This window comes from Tremella mesenterica (genome assembly GCF_000271645.1).
Source record: "Tremella mesenterica DSM 1558 unplaced genomic scaffold TREMEscaffold_1, whole genome shotgun sequence".
NCBI lineage: Eukaryota > Fungi > Basidiomycota > Tremellomycetes > Tremellales > Tremellaceae > Tremella > Tremella mesenterica.
The window spans coordinates 4530014-4551402 of NW_006711225.1; the positions used below are offsets into that span (position 1 = coordinate 4530014).

Consider the following 21389-nt stretch of genomic DNA (forward strand, 5'->3'; position numbering starts at 1 on the left):
CATGACCAAGGCACAGGACGAGAGAGCAAAGTCGTACGAAATATCTTTTAGGCACGCGCACTGACCAATATTATGAATTTCTAGACCGGCCTGGTCCGGACTGTCGGCTGATCCTTGATTTCGTCCAAACCCTGATTCCCGCAGTCGCGTCGTTTTTCAGTCTCGTGACTGTTGAAAATTGACGCTTTGAGGGGGCGACAGATCGTCGGTTGTGAGGGCACAAGCGATCAGCATGGAGCATGTGGCTTGGGAAAAAGATAAGATGGATGGATTGGATGGATTGGAGAAGAAATGGGAGATTGGTATGACCAATGTAATGGCAGCTACAGTAGGCAGCTAGGGCAGCTTAGACAACTTGGGATTTGTATAGTGTAGGAGACAAAAAGTTTATGGGAAAATTAGGGAATGATTCGATAGGATGAAACATTTCCCTACACTAAATCTGCCCTTCCCTAGATCCCTAGGTGGGGTGGACTCTCCCGAGTACGGAGTACAATCCGAAACGCCCTACTACTACTATTGTAGCTACTAGCTTGTAGTGTCACTTATGGTGCATGCATGATGCATGGTGCAGTTTGCTTAGGAAGTAGAACATCTCGTACATGTCGATTTGCATGGGTTTCATGTCATTTAGATATCAAGATGGAAAAAAACCCAAGTATATACACAATCTCACTCATGACCCAATCCATATATGATACAAAAATGTAACCTCTCCATGGTGTCTACTTACAGTATTCACCCATTGCACATTTCACAAGTATCATTGATACCCATGATACTGAATGGTAATCTTCTTTAACAATACCTTCACTTAATAATCATCTTCATCACTCTCATCACTAGATCCTCCCGTTCCGGTCAAAGTAGGTGTTGAAGTTTGTTCCTGTTCTTGTTCCTTTTCCTTTTCTTTCTCCTCTTTTAATTTTTTCCCAATATTCAACCTAATCTTAGTAGCCAGCTTACTCGAATCAGCTTTAAACATAGGTGTACTAGTCCCACTTTGTGAATTACTTTCACCACTTCCACCAATTCCTTCTCCTATATTCTTCCTCAATTTATTGATCTCTTCTTCATAGATCTTATCGAAAAACTCTTGCATATCTTCCGCGGAATTATAAACCCAAGATTCTTCTTGGTTATACGTCCTTGCGTTATCCCATAATTGATGCATATCAATTTTGAATTGTTCAAGACCGTAAGAATTATCTTTATCGATTTTCTTTTTGATTTGTTTCATACAGATTGGTTTTTTGATAATCGCAAAGTAATCTGGGAAATCGTTTTTATTAACAGGTTCAACGAAATACGTATTGAGAAGTTCGTTTTCTGCCGAAGTGAGAGCATTCGTTTCTTTATATATCTTCTGCATTACATTCTTCTCTTCGGTAGATATTCTTCCTCCGTTCAAAGTTGAATTGTTTCCAGAAGTAATATCAACTTTACGTCGTTTTGAAGAAGAAAGAGGTAAATCTTCAACAACTGAAGGGGTTGCGGAATGACTTGGTCTACCTCTTTTCTTCATCCCCGTTTTAGTTACTGGAGGAGAAGTAGATTTGATAGAAGAACTGTTGAGAGGTTTTCCTTCTAATTCAGCTTGTGCTAACATTTCGTTGATCCTTTTTCTTTCAGCACGTTTTTCGATTCGAGCGCGTTTACGTCCAACAGCTTCGTCAACATCATCATCACTCGCATCCACAGCATTTAACCATTGTTCGTCCGTTAAACCATCTGTATATTTCACTTCTGCCTTGGCTCTTCTGCCTCTTCCACTTTCTTCCTCTGCCGCAACTTGAGCGGCGAGTTCATCCCCAATATCACGACGATAGAATGGAGGCAATTCAGAATCTTGCATTAGAGGAGGGGGTAATGGACCTTTATTTCCTTCGGCTCTCCAATGTTCAAGTTTTTCTCTCTCTCTCTCTTTATCCATCTCAGTGAAGATGCCCAATTCTTGATCACCCCGAGCCAACAGCTCGTTCAACTCATCATCATCCAACTCGTTCGTCTCTTCATTATCGTCATCCGCATTAGCTTCGAAAGCTTTGGCAAGTAATGCTTCGTATTCCGCACCAGTGGTGACGTCGTCGAATTTACCAGCTTGAATGACTTTACCATCGATCTCCAGTTTCTGTTGTGCTCTTTGTAAGACGAGTTCTTCCACAGTCCCACTTGAGATCAAACGTAATACTCGGACTTCTTTCTTTTGTCCAATACGATGTGCACGATCCTGCGCTTGTAAATCCGCAAATGGATTCCAGTCCGTGTCGTAGATGATGACAGTGTCAGCGGATTGAAGATTGAGACCCAAACCACCAGCACGAGTGGAAAGGATAAAGACTTGATATGGAGAACTTGGATCGTTGAATGTGGACAAGAGCTGTTGTCGATCATCCGCTTTGGTACTACCATCCAACCGACAGTATTTCCACCCTCGATAATCGAAAAAGTCCGCGATGATAGTCATGATTTCTGTCATTTGGAAGAAGATGAGAACCTTGTGACCGGTTCGAAATAGTTTGGGAAGGAGACGATCAAGCAGTTCAAACTTTCCAGAAGTTCGTACAATCTGTTCGTCGATATTGGTTCCCACGGTAAAGTCTTCGTCGACTTCACGGAACACAAAAGGATGATTACAGATTTTTCTCAGCTGCATGATGGCGTTCTGCAAATTGGCCTGACGACGAGGTTTTCTGCTTGATTAGCTCCACCTCAGACAGTCGATCCCAAGAACTCACCCCGCGCTCATATCAGTCGGTAGTGTCTTGTACTTCTTTACACTTTCGTACAACTTCCACTGTAAAGCACTCATTTTGGTATATATGATCTTCTCTACCTTGTCAGGCAATTCCGACTCCACATCTTTCTTCAGTCTCCTGAGCAAGAAAGGTCTCAACACCTTATGCAAACGTTTTACTACCAACAACGCCTCTTCTTCGTTCATCTCCATCTTCTCCCCTCCAGTGTTGGCAAACGGGGCGTTGAACCATTCGTCGAAAGATTTGACGGAATTGAAAATCTTCGGCAGGACGAAGTTGAGCAGAGCCCACAGTTCAGGCAAGTTGTTTTGAAGGGGTGTACCAGTCAAAATAAGTCGATATCGAGTGGAATAATGTTCGTTGAGCGTCTGCGACAATTTGGATTTAACATTCTTCATTCGATGACCTTCATCGATGATCATATGAACCCATTTGATCTTGGAGAGCAGAGGACGTTCCTTGATGATATACTCATATGTTGTCAGACATACCTGAAAATCGCCAGATCGAAGGCGGGCATATTGCTCTCGACGTTGCAAAGGTGATCCTTTCAGGATGACAGTGCGGACGCTGGGAGCCCAGCGATCGAACTCCATAGTCCAGTTGGTCAGAGTGGAGAGAGGAACGATGACGATGAAAGGGCCTGGTTGTCGTTTGCTTTCGATCAGATAGGTGATGAGCGAGATTGTCTGGATGGTTTTACCCAAGCCCTACTCGTGAGCACTTCATCTCTGCTCATTTTTTCTGCTTCGTCGATTCTCACAATCTCGGGAGATATCGTTGTGGATGGGAGAACCAGGAAAGGAATGACCTACCATTTCGTCTGCCAAGATCCCGTTCAGCCTATTGTTATACAAACTGATCATCCACTGCAAACCCTTGACCTGATAGTCTTTCAAAGTGCCTCCTGTCAGGATATTGGCTTGCTTCGTGACCTTCTCCTGTATTCTGTGCGCCACAGCGTAATAATCAACCTTGCCGGCTTTCCTCTCTGCCCCTTCTTCCTCGCCATCCTGTCGTCGAGCGCCAAAGGTCGCTTCTGAGGCTGGTCCATCTTCTTGTTCAAACGGCAATTCCATCATCACCTGATCTCTATGGACAGCGTCGTTCTGCTGGTCGACCACGGCGGCGGCAAGAGTTTCAAGATACTGATCCGTTTGCTTGAGCAAATGTCCAATACGAGAATCTTTTGCTTCGCCGAGCAAAGCCAGATAAGCATCTTCATCGTCATTTTTGAGTGCTTTGAGACGTTCTTTCGCCAATCGCTCGATTCTTCGTTGTTCTTCCCTTTCCGTGTCTTTGTGCATTTTGATCATCGCTTGACCCAGACGACGCATCTTGTCAGCTCCTTGACCTCGTGAAGTGCCAAATCCAGCGCTGATCACCGCTTGACCATGTTCACAGATAGAGTTGATATACTCCAGATGTCTCTCTTTGCCTCTGCGTTCCCTCTCCGTTCTCTGTCTTCGCTCAGACTGCTCTGTCGCTCTGGCATCCCTCAAAGTATGTGTCCTGAAGCGCCTGAACTGTGATCGATCCGCTGGAACTTGTACAGCTCCGTGCATCGCTCGTACCATATCTTCACGTAGCAGACGCTGTTTTCCGAGTAGCCGTAGGCTCAAGAGTTCGATCCGTGCTTGCATCCCGAGATTCTTTGCAGGCTTTTTGCTTTCAACGATGCCAGGAATATCCTTTGCTCCTTGTTGACCCAAACCGAAAGTTGACGCCATCTCCTCAAGCTCCGTCATCCGCCACGACATACGAGTCTCGACATACCGATTTCGCTCTTCTATCAGGAGATACGGATCAAGACCTCGAGGCATGATGGCCGGTACCAATTGGCGCTGCATCTTGCTCAGTGGGTTGGTGATTTCTTCGTCGAATTTGCGATGCGCGTAGATATCCGGATGTGTAAACGCGTTATAAGGGTAGATGATGGACGATGGATCGAACTCCATGGCGTAAGGAGGTTCAGAGGGAGGAGTAACGATTTTCTCCCCTTCACTGCTACTACCGCTACCTTCACCATCCACTTCCATTGTTTCCCCGGAGGCATCGGGTGTTTTGAATTTTCCAGATGACTGTTGGAGATGATCACTCATGACAGCTTCGACTGTCTTCTCGACAAGCTTGTTGGTGACGGAGTCACCCAAAGGGGATGGTTGTGTGCCGACTCCTGGCGGATGTACACCTTGAGCCGCTTGTTGCAAGTTCGTAGGGGGCTGCTGTCCGCGAGAAAGAAGTTGGTAGGATGCAGCTTGGGAGCGCAGTTGATTGATTTGGGCCGGGGTCATAGATACGTGGACAGTCGGCTGAGGAGGTTGGGCGGCAGGGGAGGCTATGTCATCAGCTTGAGCTCTGTTCATCCGTTGATAGACATACGAGCGCTGGGAGCTGCAGGAGAAGCAGAGGCACCATTGGGCGGGTGTTGTGCAGCGGGACTCATCGACGTTTGCTGCCGTCTTTTCGCCCTGTGATATCAGCACATTGTAGTCGACACGAAGGGGAGACGAACTCTAAGGACTTGGCTCGGGCGTACATATCGAGAATGGTTGACATTTTGCTGACTTCACTCGAATTCTCCTTTGTCATTCCAGAGGCTTGAAGTTCGTTCAAACGCTACGAGGTGAGTATTCCGTCGAGTGTGAGAGATGAAACAAGCAAGACGCACCTTTCTCAGCCGTTGAATATGCTCTTCTGGCATGTTTGCGATATAGTTGAGCTTTTTCTGATCCTCTGCAGACATGGGAGAATGGGTCTTTGACAATGCGGGGGATGGACGAGATTCGGTACTGGCACTAGCACTACCATTACCGCTACCATTGCTAGATGCAGTCGGGGGAGGACGGAGAGAAGAGTCAATGTTCAAAGGAGTGGCGGTGGGTTGAGAAGGGTCGGGAGTGGGAGTGGGAGTGGGGTGATGGTCGGACATTTCGAGTAGAAGGTTGTGTCGGTCGCGTATATATGGTGAGTTGAATTGGTGGACAGGTCAAGTGGAGGGCAGAAACGCGACTTGGACCAAGGTAGAGTTGGCGACTGGCGACGGGTTGAAAATCGCTTGGGGGGCGAAAGCGCTAGCGGCGAATGGCGAGAAGCACAAGGGTGCGATGTGTCCGACGCAATGAAACACCGCGGCGATTACAATGTGGCGTGTGGCAGTTCTCCCTCGCTCCCGCGCTGCCTCTGTTCCCCTATTATCCCTCACTCTTTCTCTTTCTATTCGGGAGCAGCACACTCATGACCCCACTCTCAGCCACTTTAGCCATCACACTTCCCCACATGGTCCATCTGAGATGTCTGACGAGACAAAACGGTAAGATCAATGTACTGTACGCCGTGAGCCCAGGTATGGTGAGCCAAGCGCTCTGAGCTGTGACATCCGTTGTGCTGATCGTGATGGTGATGGATCTGATGGGTCCGCTGATACAATATACTTTGGTGATGATCACTACTTTCTGACGTCTCACTCTTGTCTCTCCCTTGCTTTTTCTTCTTTCCCCTTTCTCTCTCACACACCTCCTATCTCCGCTTATCTTGCCCTTACCCCGCCACCTTCTTCCACGCTCCACATGATCCGTGAGAACGTCTTGATGAGGTGTCACCTTTGGCTTTATATGATTTACCCACGAGTCCCCATCGACTCTCTCTCACTGTTATATATATTGTTCCTCCTTCGATTCAGTTCCCAGCGGTCGACCTGCTAAAGATAAATCCCCGACAACCGTCATCTTCCCAAATCATCACCATCGTGGATGCCCGAAAGGACCTCCTGTGACAGTTCCAGTCTTGAACCCAGACCCATTTTCCCCCACCCCTTCCATCTCATCTCGAAACGCCCTCTCACGTTGACGACCGAACAAGGGGCTAAACGTACGGCACCCGGTGGGCTTCCGAGCAGTCTCATCGATACGCTAACCCAGTGCGTAACTAAGGTTCACAGACCCCCATGGCGGCCTACATTTCTTCAACTTATTCAGGTCATTCGGCTTTGTCTTCTTATCGTCTTCCCTTGTATGTCCCACAGGCGATATTGTTGGCAGACTCTCATGTCTTCGACATGACCTATCCCCCGACAACGCAGCCTCTCCGCAACTTGTCTCCCATCACAGAACTTACCACTCCTGGATCCCTTCGTGCGACTCTGCCTGATGTCGACCCTCCCACCGCCTTCCACATCGACGATGACGATGTCAGCGTATATTCGAGTGGATCTGTAGAGACAGTGACCGCCGTACCGGGTGTCTCAGAAGGTGCGCCAGGGACAGATCAAGACCAAGGTGTTGTACCTCGTCTCAAGCCAGTTTCATCCAACACTCCATTTCCCAAGAGTCCCGTCATACCCCCTCGTTCACCAGCAAGGGAGGCCGTCTTTGGCGAAATTACCTCCTCCACCCAGATCAAATCATCCCTTGCACAGCCTGTGAACCCTGGAGGTTTGCCCCCGCCCCCTAGGTCCCTGACAAAGAGCCCGAGCCGCCAGCAACAGCCGACACCTTCAGAGACTCCCATTTTGCGCACTCCGAGTGAGGAAGCTAGGCAAAGATACGCCGATCGATATGGTATGCAAGTGGAAGATGTCCCCATAGAGGTACAGGAGAAGAATAAGGAAAGGAAGGCAGAAGTCGAGCATCCGGGGTTGGCAGGGGTCGGTGCGGGCGGAAGGAGTAGACCCGCAAGCGTGAGAAGTAGACCCAATAGCTTTCATGCTTCGAGTCCAGACAAAGATGTCAAACCTCCAACTATCCCTCCCTCTGTAAGCTTGTCCACCTACGAGATGGAAGAAACTGACAATTTCAGCCAGCAGCGGGGACCACAACTCTAGGTCGCCGATTGGAAGATCCCTCGATGCATAATATACCCCTCTTCCCTTCACCTCCCAATGGATCACCTAAGCCGGGGAACTCCAGATCGGCAAGTATGCAAGATCTGCGCGAACTACGAGCCGCTCTTACCATATCCGACAGTATACACAGAAGCCCCTACACCGGACATAGCTCGCCTTCGGCTCGGCGATCTGGGGAGGCCGTGGACTTCCCTTCTCCACCACAGCTCGAGAGTCCTGCGAAAACACCGGCTGTGCTAGTAAGTGACGAGTCTTTGTTGATTCTTGGCTAACACTTCAGGCTTCAGAAGACAATCCACTGGCTCAAGAAGCTTCGAAGTCTATTCGTAAACGGCATCTTTCAGAACCGCATCCCCACATTCCTCGCCAATCTTCGGAGCAAAACCTATCTAGTCTACCCAAACGATCAAGGAAAGACTCCAAACGTCGATCACTCGTTCCCAGTATCTTCCTCTCCATATTCTCTCACAAGCCACCGGTATCAGAGCACATTCACGACCGATCAGTACGTCGACTTTCCAAGCGTCGTCAAGCTGAACCCTCTTCTCCCACCTCTTCCAGAAGCTCTATCAAACGACGATCTGGGACCGCTTCGGTCATCAAGCCCATTAAATCCATGGAGAGATTAGAAGATCGTGGACACGAAGTCTTAGAGGAAACTCCACCCAGAACCGCCATCAGGACCTCTGGAACATTCGGAATTCGTGATGATGGGTCTGAGACTTACCCTTCACATCGATCAGCCACCACCAGTCCGGTGACTCCCCGACCGGTCTTGCACCGTCAGTCTATCTCTGATCTGGGTTCAGCAAAGTCTGCAGTACCTCAAAGACATTTGTACGTCGAGAACATGCCTGTAAAAGAAGAAGAGACTGCACCTTCATCGCTGAGAGGACAAATGGATGAGAAGTACAAAGATGAAATAGAGGGAGAAGATCCAGACCGAACATTCTTCACTCCCATAAAACCTATCAATCCCAAACAACAGGATGAAACAGTGATAAGCGAAGCGAAAAACACTCCTTCTACTGTTCCAAAGGTGGAGGAACAAGCAGCCGTACCAGAGAGGAAGCCGACTCTCGAGCCAGTGGATAAATGGCAGAGTGTACTCGCATCTCCAATCTCCCCTTTAGCCATCGTATCACCGCCTACACCACAGCTTGTCGTCTCCGCTGCCTACGATGAAGGTCAAGCTGTATCAAGCCCAAGACCACTCCCTCGTCCTCCAAGTTTTGCTTCAGCAACAGACATGGCTCAAGGTCATCCCTCTCCTCGATTTTCTCCGCTCGTCAGTCCCATTAGTCCTTCTTCATCAGGTATGGATCGACCAGATGCGTATCTTCATTTACAGCCGGAAGTTCCAACTCGATCCGATCAGTCACACACTGGAAGTCATTCTCATTCTCATTCTCATGCGTCCACACGTTCTCACGATTATGACCAGACCTCATCGCGTTCAATGCACCATTCGCATGACCTTCCTCACACTTCTACACATTCGAACCATTCTCATGCAGATAATGCTCATCTCCCACATGGAATGGACCCTGGACAGGGTGCTGCACCCAGACCCAATGAAGAAACAGGACGAGAAGAACCTACATCCAACAACCTCCCTCTTTACGTTGCTTCACATCTTCTCTCCGCCCATGCCGCAGCTCTTATGAGACAATCGAGCAACATGCGTCAAGCCAGTGAGAACTTGACACGTATGGCTCAAGAGAGTCTTCAATGGGGAGGAGTTTTAGTAGGTTTGACACAATCTTCCATCGATGCTCCTTTCGCCTTCCCCTCAGAAGTCCCTGCACCGCCTATAGATCCCCGAAACATGCCGCCCGTTTCGAATATGGAAGACTATCAACCTCCCTTTGGCCTTCCTCGCGATGATGGACGTAAGCAAGAGCGGCACAATGCGGAGAGAACAGGAGTAATGGATGAGGGAAGATCTGCAAATATTTCTGAAGGTCTTCCTGGTAGATTATCTTGGCATCCTTATTCTGGACCACCGGCACCTTCTGCTTATCCTTATCCACAAGTTTTCAACATGCCACCCGGTGTCCCAGGGGATCACCCGTTCTCGATCCCTCCTGGAGGACGAACAGGTATGCAAGGTCCAGCTGGAATATCCACCTCCTCTCGACCTCCCATCCCTGTCTTCCAATCGGCACCTTCTGTCTCTGTATCGGAAACGGAAGATCCTTATACCCGTATCCCTCCACGTCTCAAAATGTCCAGGGTTCAACCTCCGTATCAGGCGGTTGACTCTCGGCATGATCATTTTAACCCTGCTCAAACCCAGGATGCTGCCGCGTTCCGCCGTGCTGAACGAAGAAGGAAAGGGGAGTCTCTACCCGCTTCATGGCCTCATCTCCAAACTGGTCAAGGGCCTAGACCCATCGAGAATCCACTAACCTCTCATCATCACCATCATCAGGACGGAACCAGACCCATCCCTCTCGAATGGCTCGAAGAGGCAGACCGACTAGGTAGAGAAGGTTGGGCATCCTTACGTCGTGCAGAAGAAGCATGGATAGGAGCTATGGACGGATTAAAACATATTTTATCACGTGCTATACCCCCTTCTCCCATTCATCAACAATCACATCCATATATTTCAAGAACACATGAGAATCATCATGGAATGTCATTCTTTTCACCTGATTCGACAGTACCCGATCTCACAGCATATGAAGATAGTGGTTCAACTGTGAGACCAAACAGATGGTCTGGGTCAAGAGCGAGTACGAATCAAAATAGATGGTCTGTTCCTCGACCTGGTTCGGTAATGGGTCCCATGCAGACGTATGAAGAAGGTGATGAGAGAGCTGGGAATGATAATCAAGTCGGACAAACCCAAGGAGTGAATGAAGTCCAAAGAGGAGAAGGGATAATCGGAGGAAATGGTGGAGAAAATAAGGTAATGGTTGAAAGATCAGAAAGAAATGATAGAGTTGAAAGAGGAGAAATTAAATTTAATCCACCTTCTCCTCCTCCTATTTCCCCAGATCCTTCACCAGGTCATGTAGGTTATACAGACGAACAATTACAACTTTCTCCTTCAGCTATAACCCCATTGGACGTCCATTCTACAATCGGAACACTTCGTAATCCCCTTGGTAACACCATTTCGACCAATTCAAATGATGTTGTTCCAGGTCAAGAAGATATTCACGATACTATCAATATCGATAAAGGTAGAGATGATATGAGAAAGATGAAAGAAGAAGAAGAAGAAATCAAATCAGGTAGACGTACACCTTCTTCTATCAGAAAAGGGAAATTAATCAAACCTACTCATTCTCAACAAATACATTTAAATGTCATTCCACCTCCACCACCACCATTACCAAGGACTAAAACTAAGAATCAACCGCAGATTATGGAAAAGGAAAAGATGTTGGATAATCAGAGAGGTGTACAAGGTCGTGTGGTTAGTTCTCAGACGGGGATACCTGAGAAGGCTGAAAGGGTTTTAGGTGTTGATCAGTTGGATGGAAAGGAAAATAAGGATGGGAGGGAAGGGAAAGAAGGGAAGAAACATTGGTGGAGTCGACATCGAAGACAGAGTGTTGTTTGATAGTCAAAAGATTCAAATTCATCCTCGATATCTTCGCATCCACTTCAACACGTCATACTTGAACACGACAAATCAACTTGGTATCTGGTATTCCGTCTTCGGTGTCTTCACTCGTTTGACTTGGTGCTCGTGGGTCGAAGAGAAGAGGAAACGGGGAGAATTTGTGAGATCGTGGGATGAAAGGGGAATGAAAAAGTTGTGAGCAAATGGATCCAGATAATTCGAGTTCAAAGGATAATGGATAATTCACGACTTGTCATGTTAGATACCATACATATGAGATACATAATGACATGAATTTAATGATCTTTCTGAATACACAATGCAACATCATTGTTCAATCGTTCATTCGTAACTTCCATACAATTCTCAACATGATCGTTACAAAAGGTTCAAGATATGAAGATAAAACATACAAGATGACTACTTCCAAGTAGAGATGACCCGACAATAATATTTCTCGCCCAGCAAGAACTAATACAATCACTTGGGGTGTGGATACAAACCTAAAATACGTTCCATTTTTGCTAAACCGACCTGAACATCAGTCTTTTACTCCTCATCACCCATCCAATATCGTCACTACAAGTGTCAAACATAGTGCCCAAGCGCTGATTCGATGGCTCTTTCGAGCGAAATGAGAGAGGAGGGGGTTGGGAAGAAGGAGACGTACTTGAAGATTATCCCTAGATACACTAAATGTAACTCTATACCATCCTGGTGTCTTGTTGTGATATGCTGTACCCGGGGCCTGACATCAATCAATTTTTCTCTTCTCTGAAATCTCTTTTCCTCGTCATCTTCTATAGCTCTGTGTGTGACATGTGATATATCACGAAAATCAGGAACAGCATAGGGTAGACCAGACGTATAAGGAAGATTGCCTCCCCTTAAGTCAGAGAGGGAGCATTGCAACTATGTTCACAACAGGAAGAAGGGAGGTATTCGGAGATATGATTGATGGGATTCGAGTAGAGGGAGAAACTCACAATGTATACCCCTCCATCTAATAGACTTTGAAAGACTCGTTTTTCCCTTGGCGTATCACGAAACTTTAGTTTACCACCCAAGTCGACCCATACGAAATGACCACTGGTCATCAGCTCTTTCTGTATGCCATCTCATGAGTCGTCGCTGTTCGCTGAAGAGGGGGTATCAGAGTCAGATCAAGGATATGAAAGTGAAAGGTTTTGATACGCGACTATGTCTGTGCGAGATGGAAAAAGGGAAAAGGAGGAGACAGAAACGGGAAGAGAAGATACAGGGAAACAGGAAGAGGAAGATAGAAACTTACGCATTCGAATCGGCCACTTTCACTCCCCTCTCCTCAAACCAATTCCTTATATATGCATGTGCCTCGCCTAATTTAGCTCGATTGAGCTCGATAAACTGATGAAGTTGTTCTTTATCCGTCAAGAGGGAAGAATAGATGACGTCCGCTGGGGATGAGACTGTGGTCAGTAAGAATCATCTCACACGTACGTCTCAGCCTGCATCATTGGCAGATATTTTCCCGGTAATCAATATGGAAATTGAAGGCGACTCCAAGCGAGACTATGCGTGAACTGTGATGTGTCGCGAGTAGATGTAGCTAGGAAATTGGAGGTGTATACGAGGAGGGGTATATGAGAAGGGGTATTTTAAAAATAGTAACTACATTGGAGACGGAGACCACTCACTTTTCATCAGCATCGATGTATTGGCCATTGCCCTCAACAATAATGGATTATTCTGTGAGATCAAAGCTCCAACTCTGAGACCATTTGCGCAAAAGCTATCTCATCAGCTCATTCTCAACCATGATAAGTTATTCAAGGACTGACTCTTTGCTCATACCATGTACGACTGTCCATTAGCTTCTCACCAACAAGAGGTATAGGAAAACTCACCATGCAATCTAGCTCTATCAAACTCACACCCCAACTCATTGGCCACATCCAGACTCAACATACTGGTAAATGGTACAGCATGAGGGAAATGAGGATTATCGTACACGCTCAGAGCGTAAATTTCGTCAGAGACCAAGTGGAGATCCTTCTCTTCACAGAATTTGGCGTATGCCAGAAGCGTTTCCCGGGAATATGTCCTTCCAAGTGGGTTTTGAGGGTTGCATACGATCTGAAAATCAGATACATGACAAATCGTAGAGGGTAGGACGGGAAAAGACTCACAACGGCGCGAACTATGACACCCTTCTTTTCACATTGAGCGAGGGCGACTTCGAATGCGTCGAGAGAAGAAGGCGAGAAGCCTCCATCACCCTCTGGGACATATACGGGGATGAGCTGGACTCGACCTCGACCAATCAAATCACGGTCAAACCCTGTGTAGCTGGATGTGAGTCACTGAACAGGTGGGTGGAGGTGACTCACTACGGCGCAGCTAGTAGGATAGCCTCGCCCTCGTCCATGAGAGTGTAGAATAGTTGGTCGAGGACTACATTGATCAGATTCTCCGATGATTGCAATTAGTCGTGCGGCTCACCAGCAGAGCATCCAACGCCTGGTGATATCAGCAATGAATGTCTGGTGTGATCGAGAACTGACCAGTGATGAGGTGTTCGGGCATGACCTCTTCCGCGGGGTCAAACCATCTATTCTGTTAGGGGGTACAATGAAAATATGATATACTGACTCATTGTAGAAAGAACTGAGAGCTTTGTTGATACGTCTACTACCCCACAAGGAGTCGCCATAAGACAAGTCAGAAGACAGAAAGTTGTTCAACAATCCCAACTTGAAGATCTACGGGATGAGAACAATCTATTTAGACGAAATTTTGAACCTCACCTGGAGACATTCTTTCTCCATGAGGAAATTCTCGGCTACTCCGCTAAAAGGTGTCAGTCGACATTCCGTGTCCGACGGAAGCGGAACATGTAGGTGAGTCACTCACAGGGAGACGATACCAGTCGGATTCGCCTTACAATCATATTCTACTTATGAGCTTGAGACGATAATGCAACATCAAACAACTTACGATCTCTGAACAAACAGCTGAAACGTTCAATCAAGGGACCTGCATCGGGTCCACCCGTGGCCCGGTCACTCAATTTGGGACCAAGGTATATCCGACGTTGCTCCGCTCGTGAACCGAGGACAGACGATCGGCGTGGGGAAGGTGGCTTGGGAAAACGGGTCACTATGGGGCCTCTCTCTCTCCCCCGCTGACCATCGTCGTCATCTTCATCATTCCCCAAGGCAGGCGGCATGGGTAAGGATGAAAGTGACATGTTGGTGAGGCATGACATGAGTGTGTTGTTTTCCGGTGCGTCACAGTCGGCATCATCCCCAAGATCGATGATGTGTTTGTGAGCAGACATGGCGCTCGTGGGAGAGACAGTCTCGAGACTTGGAACGAAACATGAATCTCCCTTGGCTTGTGTGGGCGAAGGTATGGGAGAGGGTAGCCCGGCAGGTGGTTGAAGAGAGAGTCGGGTGTGAGGACGATGGCGGATGGGAGGGGCGATAGACGAGGTCATTATGATATTGTGAGTTCCGTTGTTGGTTCTGATGGGAGATAAATGGGTTGGAGGTAGGGTTTGGGGTCGATAATAACTTCAAGATGGAATGAGTGGAGGTTATATAGGTTTTGAGGATGGGCGAGTCAGTGAACAAGGTATCTGCAACGTGTAAGGGTAGATACCAGAGCGATGGATTGATGATGGGATTGGAGATATCGGGCTGTTGTACGACTGAGCTGTGAAGAACGCCGAGTTGTCCGGAGAGAGGTTATCCGATATCGAGGGCGGAACGGACGGTACGATACGAGTACGAGTGATGAGGTAGGTGGGAGAGACAGGTGGCTAGGTATACACAGATCAGTGTGATACGAGACACTGTATATGAGTACAAGGGAATAGTAGTGTGGCGTGAGATATGATGGGACGATGAAGAAGGGGGGGGAGGAGTAAGGAAGGGCTCAAGGGAGAGAGAGACGCAACCAAGGACGCGTCTTTATCGGCCCAAAGTACCAAAGTGCTGATCTCTGATGGTTGATCGGCGTCGGGAACGGTCAACGCCGAGGAATTCGGACTAAGAGAAGCGGACATGACGTGGCATTGATGTCTAAACTTCGGGTCGCGTGGCCGTGTGTGCCTGAAATATCCCCAAAGAACTGTAATATAACCGGAAAGCGGAGAGATGCCTTGCTGTCAGCAACAACCTAGCCATAGCCAGCGCCATACTGTACAACTCGTGTGTAAGTCTATAGGTGGAGGAGGGTCATAGTCACTAGCCCACTATCTACTACTGCAGACTACTGATACACGTCTGGGGCGTTCTCTATCCACTCATCAAAGGATAACCACGCCTTTCATTCCCCGCATTCAGCCCTATCACTCTCTACTCAACTACCCTTTCCCATTCTTGATCCATTCCTATTGTATCGCTACTTTAGTTTCCACCCGTCGTCCACTAGATACTTAGACTTCCTTCGCCACCCGAGATGTCTGGTGAGTCTCTCCCCACCCCACTCTAACTCACAGAAACCTCTGACTATCAGATATCGCCCCCGCTACCCCAATCATGCCACCGGCGGAGATCCTCTCACAACTCTTCGCATCCCTTCGAACCACCCCTCCACGTCTTATCCAATCTCCACCCACGCAACCTCGCCGGGCATCGGTTGCTCTCATCATCCGAATGCGCCCAGCCGAGGGATTGGTATTTGAGGGCCGGGAACCCGAAGGATACACTGGTCAAGTTATCGAGACTGCCGATTTCGGGATCGGTCTCGGTCTCGACGACTTTCTTCGTGTACCTTGGGTCAATCACCCACTCACCGTCCCCGAATTACTTTTCATCCGGCGAGCCAAGTCTTCCGTTCCGAATGGTCAACACAACAGGTGGTCAAGTCACATCGCCTTCCCGGGTGGGCGACAGGAACCTGAAGATGAATCTGCTTCGTACACTGCTCTGCGAGAAACGTGGGAAGAGATTGGAATTGATCTTGCAGAGAAGGAGTTCATCCAAGTGGGACGATTGGACGAACGTGAGGTCACCACTAGCTTGGGAAAAAGGTTAATGATGATCTTGAGTCCTTTTGGTGAGATTTGGTTGGCTATGTTGTATCATGATGGAAAGTTGACAGGCAGTCTTCCTCCAAACCACCCCTTTCACTCCCACCGTCGATCTCAACGCTGTGAGTTGATAAGAGATGTATTCGTCACTAGCTCACCATCTAGGCTGAAGTATCTTCTTTGCATTGGATACCTCTACCGACACTCACTCCTCCCTTCTCACCCGAGCAATGGTCTCATATCGATATCGATATTAGCACTCGACTCAGTCCTCGGAACAAATTTATTCGTTGGTCGCTACGACAGCTTGTCGGGAAAATGCAGTGAGCCGTTTCCTGGTTACATTTGCCACGCGCTGACGTCCAGATTTGGCTGCCTTCTACTTCCTGATGAGCCCTCAGATCTGGCCGAAGGGTTCGACGCTGTGGCCGAAGTGAAAGACCTCGAAAATTTGCCCGAGGGAAGCGGAAGTTGGTACAATAAAGCAGAGGGCAAGAGGATGCTTCGATTATGGGGTTTGACACTGGGGATGACTCTGTTAGTATATTGACTGGACGATATGCTGAAATGGCTGACGAAACTAGCGATCTAGTCGCACATCTACCCACTGCCAGCCCGTCACCTCTGATAGTCTCCGCCAGCAAAGGGCGATCACGTTCTTCTTCTCAATCTGGATCCAACCCGTTGCCAAAATACGATCCCCGAACCCCTGTTACAGTGACTAGCTCTTATGATGATCATTGGGGCGGTGCGGCGAAGATGCTTGCGGATGAGAAACCCGCTGCTACGCCAAAAGACGAAAGCATGGTCGAATTTGAGAAGGCTCCACTCAGAGCGCGTACTTTCATGCACGATGTCGAGGGTATGAGTGGGGCTGGTCTGTCCCGAGTGGGGTCTTTAGGTACCAAGGTTGGTGTAAAAGGGTTCAGAGGACGTCGTCGATATGGTGTGGGACCAGGAGTAACGTAAGTCGTCTCAAATTCACTGTATGATATCTGCTCATCGTGTAGTGCCGTATTCCCGCGATTTGAATATCCCGATGTAAACTTTTGGATTTGGTCAGTAGTTTCTTCCCTCCTTCCCATGATTGAGCTGAGGTTCAGGGTGTTCGGTAGAAGATATCGTCAAGTGGTAAGAAGATGGGAAGCTTCTGTTCGTGGACAGGTCAGACCAGCGGATAAAAGGTAAGTCGTTGATACATGATGTAACACAAATATTTTGTTGATGATCAGGATGAATTGGTCCGGAGCGGCTCTTGCCACATTTTATACCGCAGTCAGACAAGCTCTGGTAGTTGCTATCTTACTCCGGGCACTCGCCACCGGATTGGGAATAGCGGCGATTGGTTGGTGGGTCATGAGACGTTGGGGTGTGGGTGGAGAGTTGTGAGTCGTGAGTTTGGTAAAAGTTTTGGTTTTGGGTCATGGGATATGGAATTTTGTTACAGGTACAGGTATGTTTGGATCATTGAATAGGTATAAAGTGATTTGTTTGACACACTGATATGTTCAATGACGACATTGCCGATCAATTCATTCCCTTCTTCCCTTGACTGCAAAGCCTTTCATGATCATCCCCTGCATATCCTCCAGCGAAATGTTTGACCTGGAGAAAAAGTGAAAGGATCATAGGCCGAACGTCAGAAAGCCTGGACCGCTCACTACACATATACTAGTTCTGACGTCGGACATCTGACGAATCTGTCATATCACGCGATTTAAAAGTCCCACATGTTTCAAGTTCCCATCTGTCGTCGTCCTCATCATCTTCAACTATCCTCTCATTTCATACTAACTTGATAATTTTTCCCATCTAACGTCTTGATACTGATCAGGAGATTTATCAACAGCTAGATCATAATGCCAACTACCCACAACACTCATACCAATGCTCATACCAACCACGGTCATTCCAGACATTCTCGTTCTTTCGTGGATCATTCAAACCGAACCAACGAAACGACCATCTCTTCAAATGATCCTTATCAAACTTTTGATCAAACAAACCAAGAAGAACAATTATTTACTTTTCCCACTTCCATTGGGAATGAACCAGTGTTGGGAATGTCTGAAGTTATGACTCCACAAGAATACTTGACTCGGTTGTTTAGCCAAAATTCAAAGAAACAGAACTCGGAAGATCCGGAAGATGATTATAGTTTTTGGAGAACTAGGGATATAAATAATCCCTCATATTCTCCACGTGGGGTATCGAGAATGCCCATGCAACCAAGTAAGTAACGAAATCTCTCAAAATATCATCATGTTTTCTTCCACTTTTGCATATCAGAAGAGTAAATTTCGACTTTGATCGTAAATCTTATCAATCACACGATAACCCCGAAAAACATAATTCAACTACCTTCCTAAATGAACGGTTTCCTTGATGTGTTAACTTCATACCTCATTTTCATCACACCCTTCTGGAGAGTCATCAAGTCAACCGTTATAGTAGTTGAGATTTGACTGAAATTCGGATTGAGAAACTAGCTGAAAAAATAGAACCGAAAGTCTCAAAGTCACAGATGGAACAACGTGATCTCACTGAACAAGTATTCACACAACTCCAACTCCAACAGGAGGCGCAACCAGAGCCGGAACAAGAGGTACTTCCGGATAAGTCTGAATGGCCAGATGAATCTGTGTTGGTGGATGAGAAGGTGGAAGAAGAAGAGGGAGTGGATGTGATGGGAAGATACGTTGATCATCACAAGAGTAATATCTTCGAGCGTTAAGCGTTCTTCACTGCAAGGTTCCTTTACCTTTCCCACGTTTCATGTCTTGTGAGGTATCAGCCCATATGAACCTAGGTGAATTGAATACATACGTTGAAATGCGGAATCCGAGATGAGATGAATTCGAGATACGAGAACTGACCATTCGAATAATCCTCAGAACCTTATATAACAATCATGCAACATTGTCGTAAAATCGTAAAATATCAAAACCCTTTACAAACTTTCAACAATATGGTAGAATCCTCAAGTGATGAGAACTAACTTTCACCTAGCTCTACCCAATAAAACCCTGACCATAACCGCACCCACTCCAACTCCTATCAAAAACAAATAACCGGGTAATTCCCTGACCTTTCTCGGTATACCATCTTCACTCTCAGGTAAAAACCCTAATCTCTCCAACATACTTTCCGATAACATACCCAAAATAGGACTTGTAGGTCTTTGGACCGGACTAGTTCTACCCGAATGGATTTCTTGATGTTCAACTGTATCTAACCTTGATTCGAGTTCTTTGATCCTTTCTACTAATTCTGACATACGTGTCTCCAATTCTTTTTCCCTTTCAGTAGGTCGGAATAGATCATTTAATTTAGATGCACGGATGGTCACTCTTCGTGATGATCCTTTATGATCAGTTGGAGAGTCGACCATTTCGAATGACGATTGAGAGTCTTCGATAGGTTGGGTTGATGGAACATGACGAATGGTCGGGTAACGTTTCGAACTCGATGATGATGATGGTTGACGTAAAGCCGCATAAGGGTCGATACCAGTAGAGAAATGTTGTTCCATCTTTCCCATATGTGACATTGTTGGATCCTCCGATTGGGATTGGTCAGAAGGCATATGCACTTCCACAGTAATCAGAGGGGAAGTCATATTTCCCAATCCCAATCCGGAGGGAGTCGAGGTTTGTGGACGTTCAGGAGTGGGGTCCACTGATAAACGTGTGGTACGTGTCTCTGGAGTATTATTCGATTCGAAAGCGCTTTGAGCTTCCGCCATGGTCCGAGACGAAGTGTCCAATTCGGGAGAAGCGTACGGAGGTGGTGGACTACTAGAGGAAGAGCTTGCCAACATGTCAGGAGCACGTTTAACAGTACCTCCTTTTTCTTCATCTCCACTTTCGACCGTTAACAATTCCGGTTCTTTAGACAGCTGTTTACGAGAGATGACAGGACTAGCTTCAGTGTCGGCTATACCACCTGTGCTATCACGAGATTCGAATCTCCTCAGAGCGTGGTCATACGCTGCATTACTGGATCCCCCAGTATGATGTCGTTTCAATTCTTTTCGTCGACCATACCCAGTGGTACTCTCGCCAGTAAGTTGTATCCCGAGAGACTCGAGATTATCTTCGTCCCCACTTGCCTCGGACGCAGAACTGAGGTTATCGAAAGCATGTGCCATGCGTCGCACACCGGTCAAGCCGTCATCATCTTCATCCTCGGCGTCTGGAAATTCATCTTCTTCCAAGACGACGGATCCAGATGGATGGTCGTTCTGCATGGGAAAGGAGAAAGAGTTGGAACTGATTGGACGGGGCCGGAGAGAGGCACGACGTAATCTTCGAGAGACGGCGAGTAAGAAAGGCATGAAAGGAGGAGGTCGTCCAGAATGTCTGCTACATGAGCACAGATTGAGTACCCTTACATATCACAAAGCTGGGAAGCAGACTCACGACCATTCCTCTGCATTTCCCTTGAGAAACATCTGTCCTGAAATTTGACCTCTGAAAACCCAGCTCTTGATATCTTCCACAAGTCGGAGTGGGAGTGTTTGTCCGTTACCGCTCGGACCACCCGTGCGAAGCGTCCATCCTAGATAAGCAGCCAGATGGGATGCTATGTAGGGTCAGTTACAACGTATCAACCCACAGATGAGGTGTGGCTCACGTGTCCAAGTCCGTGGATCAATCTTCTCGTCAGCTGATTTCCAGATTGACGTGGATTTGACGTACTGGTAATTCGGGATCTTTCCCCTTGTCTACCTCTTCAGACTTCAAACTCTCAAAACTCTGAAATCTTTGACTCCTTCTCATATCCCCGGTTTTACTAGGTGTTTCAACATCTTTCAACTTGTTATGTCTCTCCTTCCACTCTTTGTCCTTCCTCCAAGCCCCATCGGCTTCCGGACTTCCAATAGGACTCTCAGGTAGTATAGGTTGAGAGAGAGCGCTCATGCTCCTACATGGTCGATGACGATAAACTGACAAAGGTTGTGTAGGGGAAGCGTTGGATCTTGTGAGTGCGGCCGAAGCTGAAGAACGGATGGCATAAGGATGATAATCTTGTGAGATCGGCTTTTGGTGAGGTGCACTTAGTGACGGGAAGGAGGTGGAGTGAGGCAAGACAGGCGGTACGGAGGGCAGTGGGGACATGGCAAATAACCAAAGATACAGATAAGCGTGCGAGATAGCTGTTAGATGTGTTGAAGGGAAGATGGCGTGA

The 21389-nt window shown here is 47.3% G+C and overlaps 6 protein-coding genes across 6 annotated transcripts; 3 read left to right on the forward strand and 3 right to left on the reverse strand.

Moving 5' to 3' along the window:
• Positions 1-814: 814 nt before the first annotated feature.
• On the reverse strand, positions 815-5691 carry TREMEDRAFT_24951 (uncharacterized protein; the record flags this gene model as incomplete). Its single annotated transcript, XM_007000500.1, has 6 exons — positions 815-1401; positions 1447-2693; positions 2739-3469; positions 3575-5153; positions 5275-5378; positions 5431-5691. The coding sequence occupies 6 exons, from the start codon at positions 5689-5691 to the stop codon at positions 815-817; spliced, it is 4509 nt and encodes a 1502-aa protein (XP_007000562.1).
• A 1014-nt stretch (positions 5692-6705) lies between these two features.
• On the forward strand, positions 6706-11179 carry TREMEDRAFT_59436 (uncharacterized protein; the record flags this gene model as incomplete). The annotated part of the gene is made up of 3 exons (XM_007001598.1): positions 6706-7512; positions 7557-7841; positions 7883-11179. The coding sequence occupies 3 exons, from the start codon at positions 6706-6708 to the stop codon at positions 11177-11179; spliced, it is 4389 nt and encodes a 1462-aa protein (XP_007001660.1).
• Positions 11180-11662: 483 nt separating this feature from the next.
• TREMEDRAFT_24846 (uncharacterized protein) lies at positions 11663-14660 on the reverse strand (the record flags this gene model as incomplete). The annotated part of the gene is made up of 16 exons (XM_007000490.1): positions 11663-11716; positions 11853-11930; positions 12169-12271; positions 12474-12630; positions 12859-12953; positions 13003-13024; positions 13069-13297; positions 13351-13510; positions 13552-13615; positions 13664-13681; positions 13726-13772; positions 13814-13923; positions 13969-14011; positions 14075-14114; positions 14159-14263; positions 14351-14660. 16 exons carry the CDS (start codon positions 14658-14660, stop codon positions 11663-11665), a joined length of 1635 nt encoding a protein of 544 aa, XP_007000552.1.
• A 661-nt stretch (positions 14661-15321) lies between these two features.
• TREMEDRAFT_70936 (uncharacterized protein) lies at positions 15322-17692 on the forward strand. The gene is made up of 9 exons (XM_007002009.1): positions 15322-15632; positions 15683-16225; positions 16275-16321; positions 16365-16522; positions 16566-16736; positions 16784-17164; positions 17210-17257; positions 17303-17383; positions 17432-17692. Exons 1-9 carry the CDS (start codon positions 15626-15628, stop codon positions 17586-17588), a joined length of 1593 nt encoding a protein of 530 aa, XP_007002071.1. The 5' UTR covers positions 15322-15625; the 3' UTR covers positions 17589-17692.
• A 366-nt stretch (positions 17693-18058) lies between these two features.
• Positions 18059-18933, forward strand: TREMEDRAFT_59439 (uncharacterized protein; the record flags this gene model as incomplete). The annotated part of the gene is made up of 2 exons (XM_007001599.1): positions 18059-18431; positions 18701-18933. The coding sequence occupies 2 exons, from the start codon at positions 18059-18061 to the stop codon at positions 18931-18933; spliced, it is 606 nt and encodes a 201-aa protein (XP_007001661.1).
• Positions 18934-19430: 497 nt separating this feature from the next.
• On the reverse strand, positions 19431-21319 carry TREMEDRAFT_59440 (uncharacterized protein; the record flags this gene model as incomplete). Its single annotated transcript, XM_007001600.1, has 5 exons — positions 19431-19435; positions 19479-20560; positions 20621-20783; positions 20835-20856; positions 20900-21319. The coding sequence occupies 5 exons, from the start codon at positions 21317-21319 to the stop codon at positions 19431-19433; spliced, it is 1692 nt and encodes a 563-aa protein (XP_007001662.1).
• Between the last annotated feature and the right edge of the window lie 70 nt (positions 21320-21389).

Excerpts from the sequence above, each read along its gene's own strand:
- TREMEDRAFT_70936 (XM_007002009.1), top strand. Across the intron at positions 16,737-16,783 it reads TTGACACTGGGGATGACTCT|CGATCTAGTCGCACATCTAC; the intron begins GTTAGTATATTG and ends TGACGAAACTAG. Across the intron at positions 17,258-17,302 it reads GATGTAAACTTTTGGATTTG|GGTGTTCGGTAGAAGATATC; the intron begins GTCAGTAGTTTC and ends GCTGAGGTTCAG.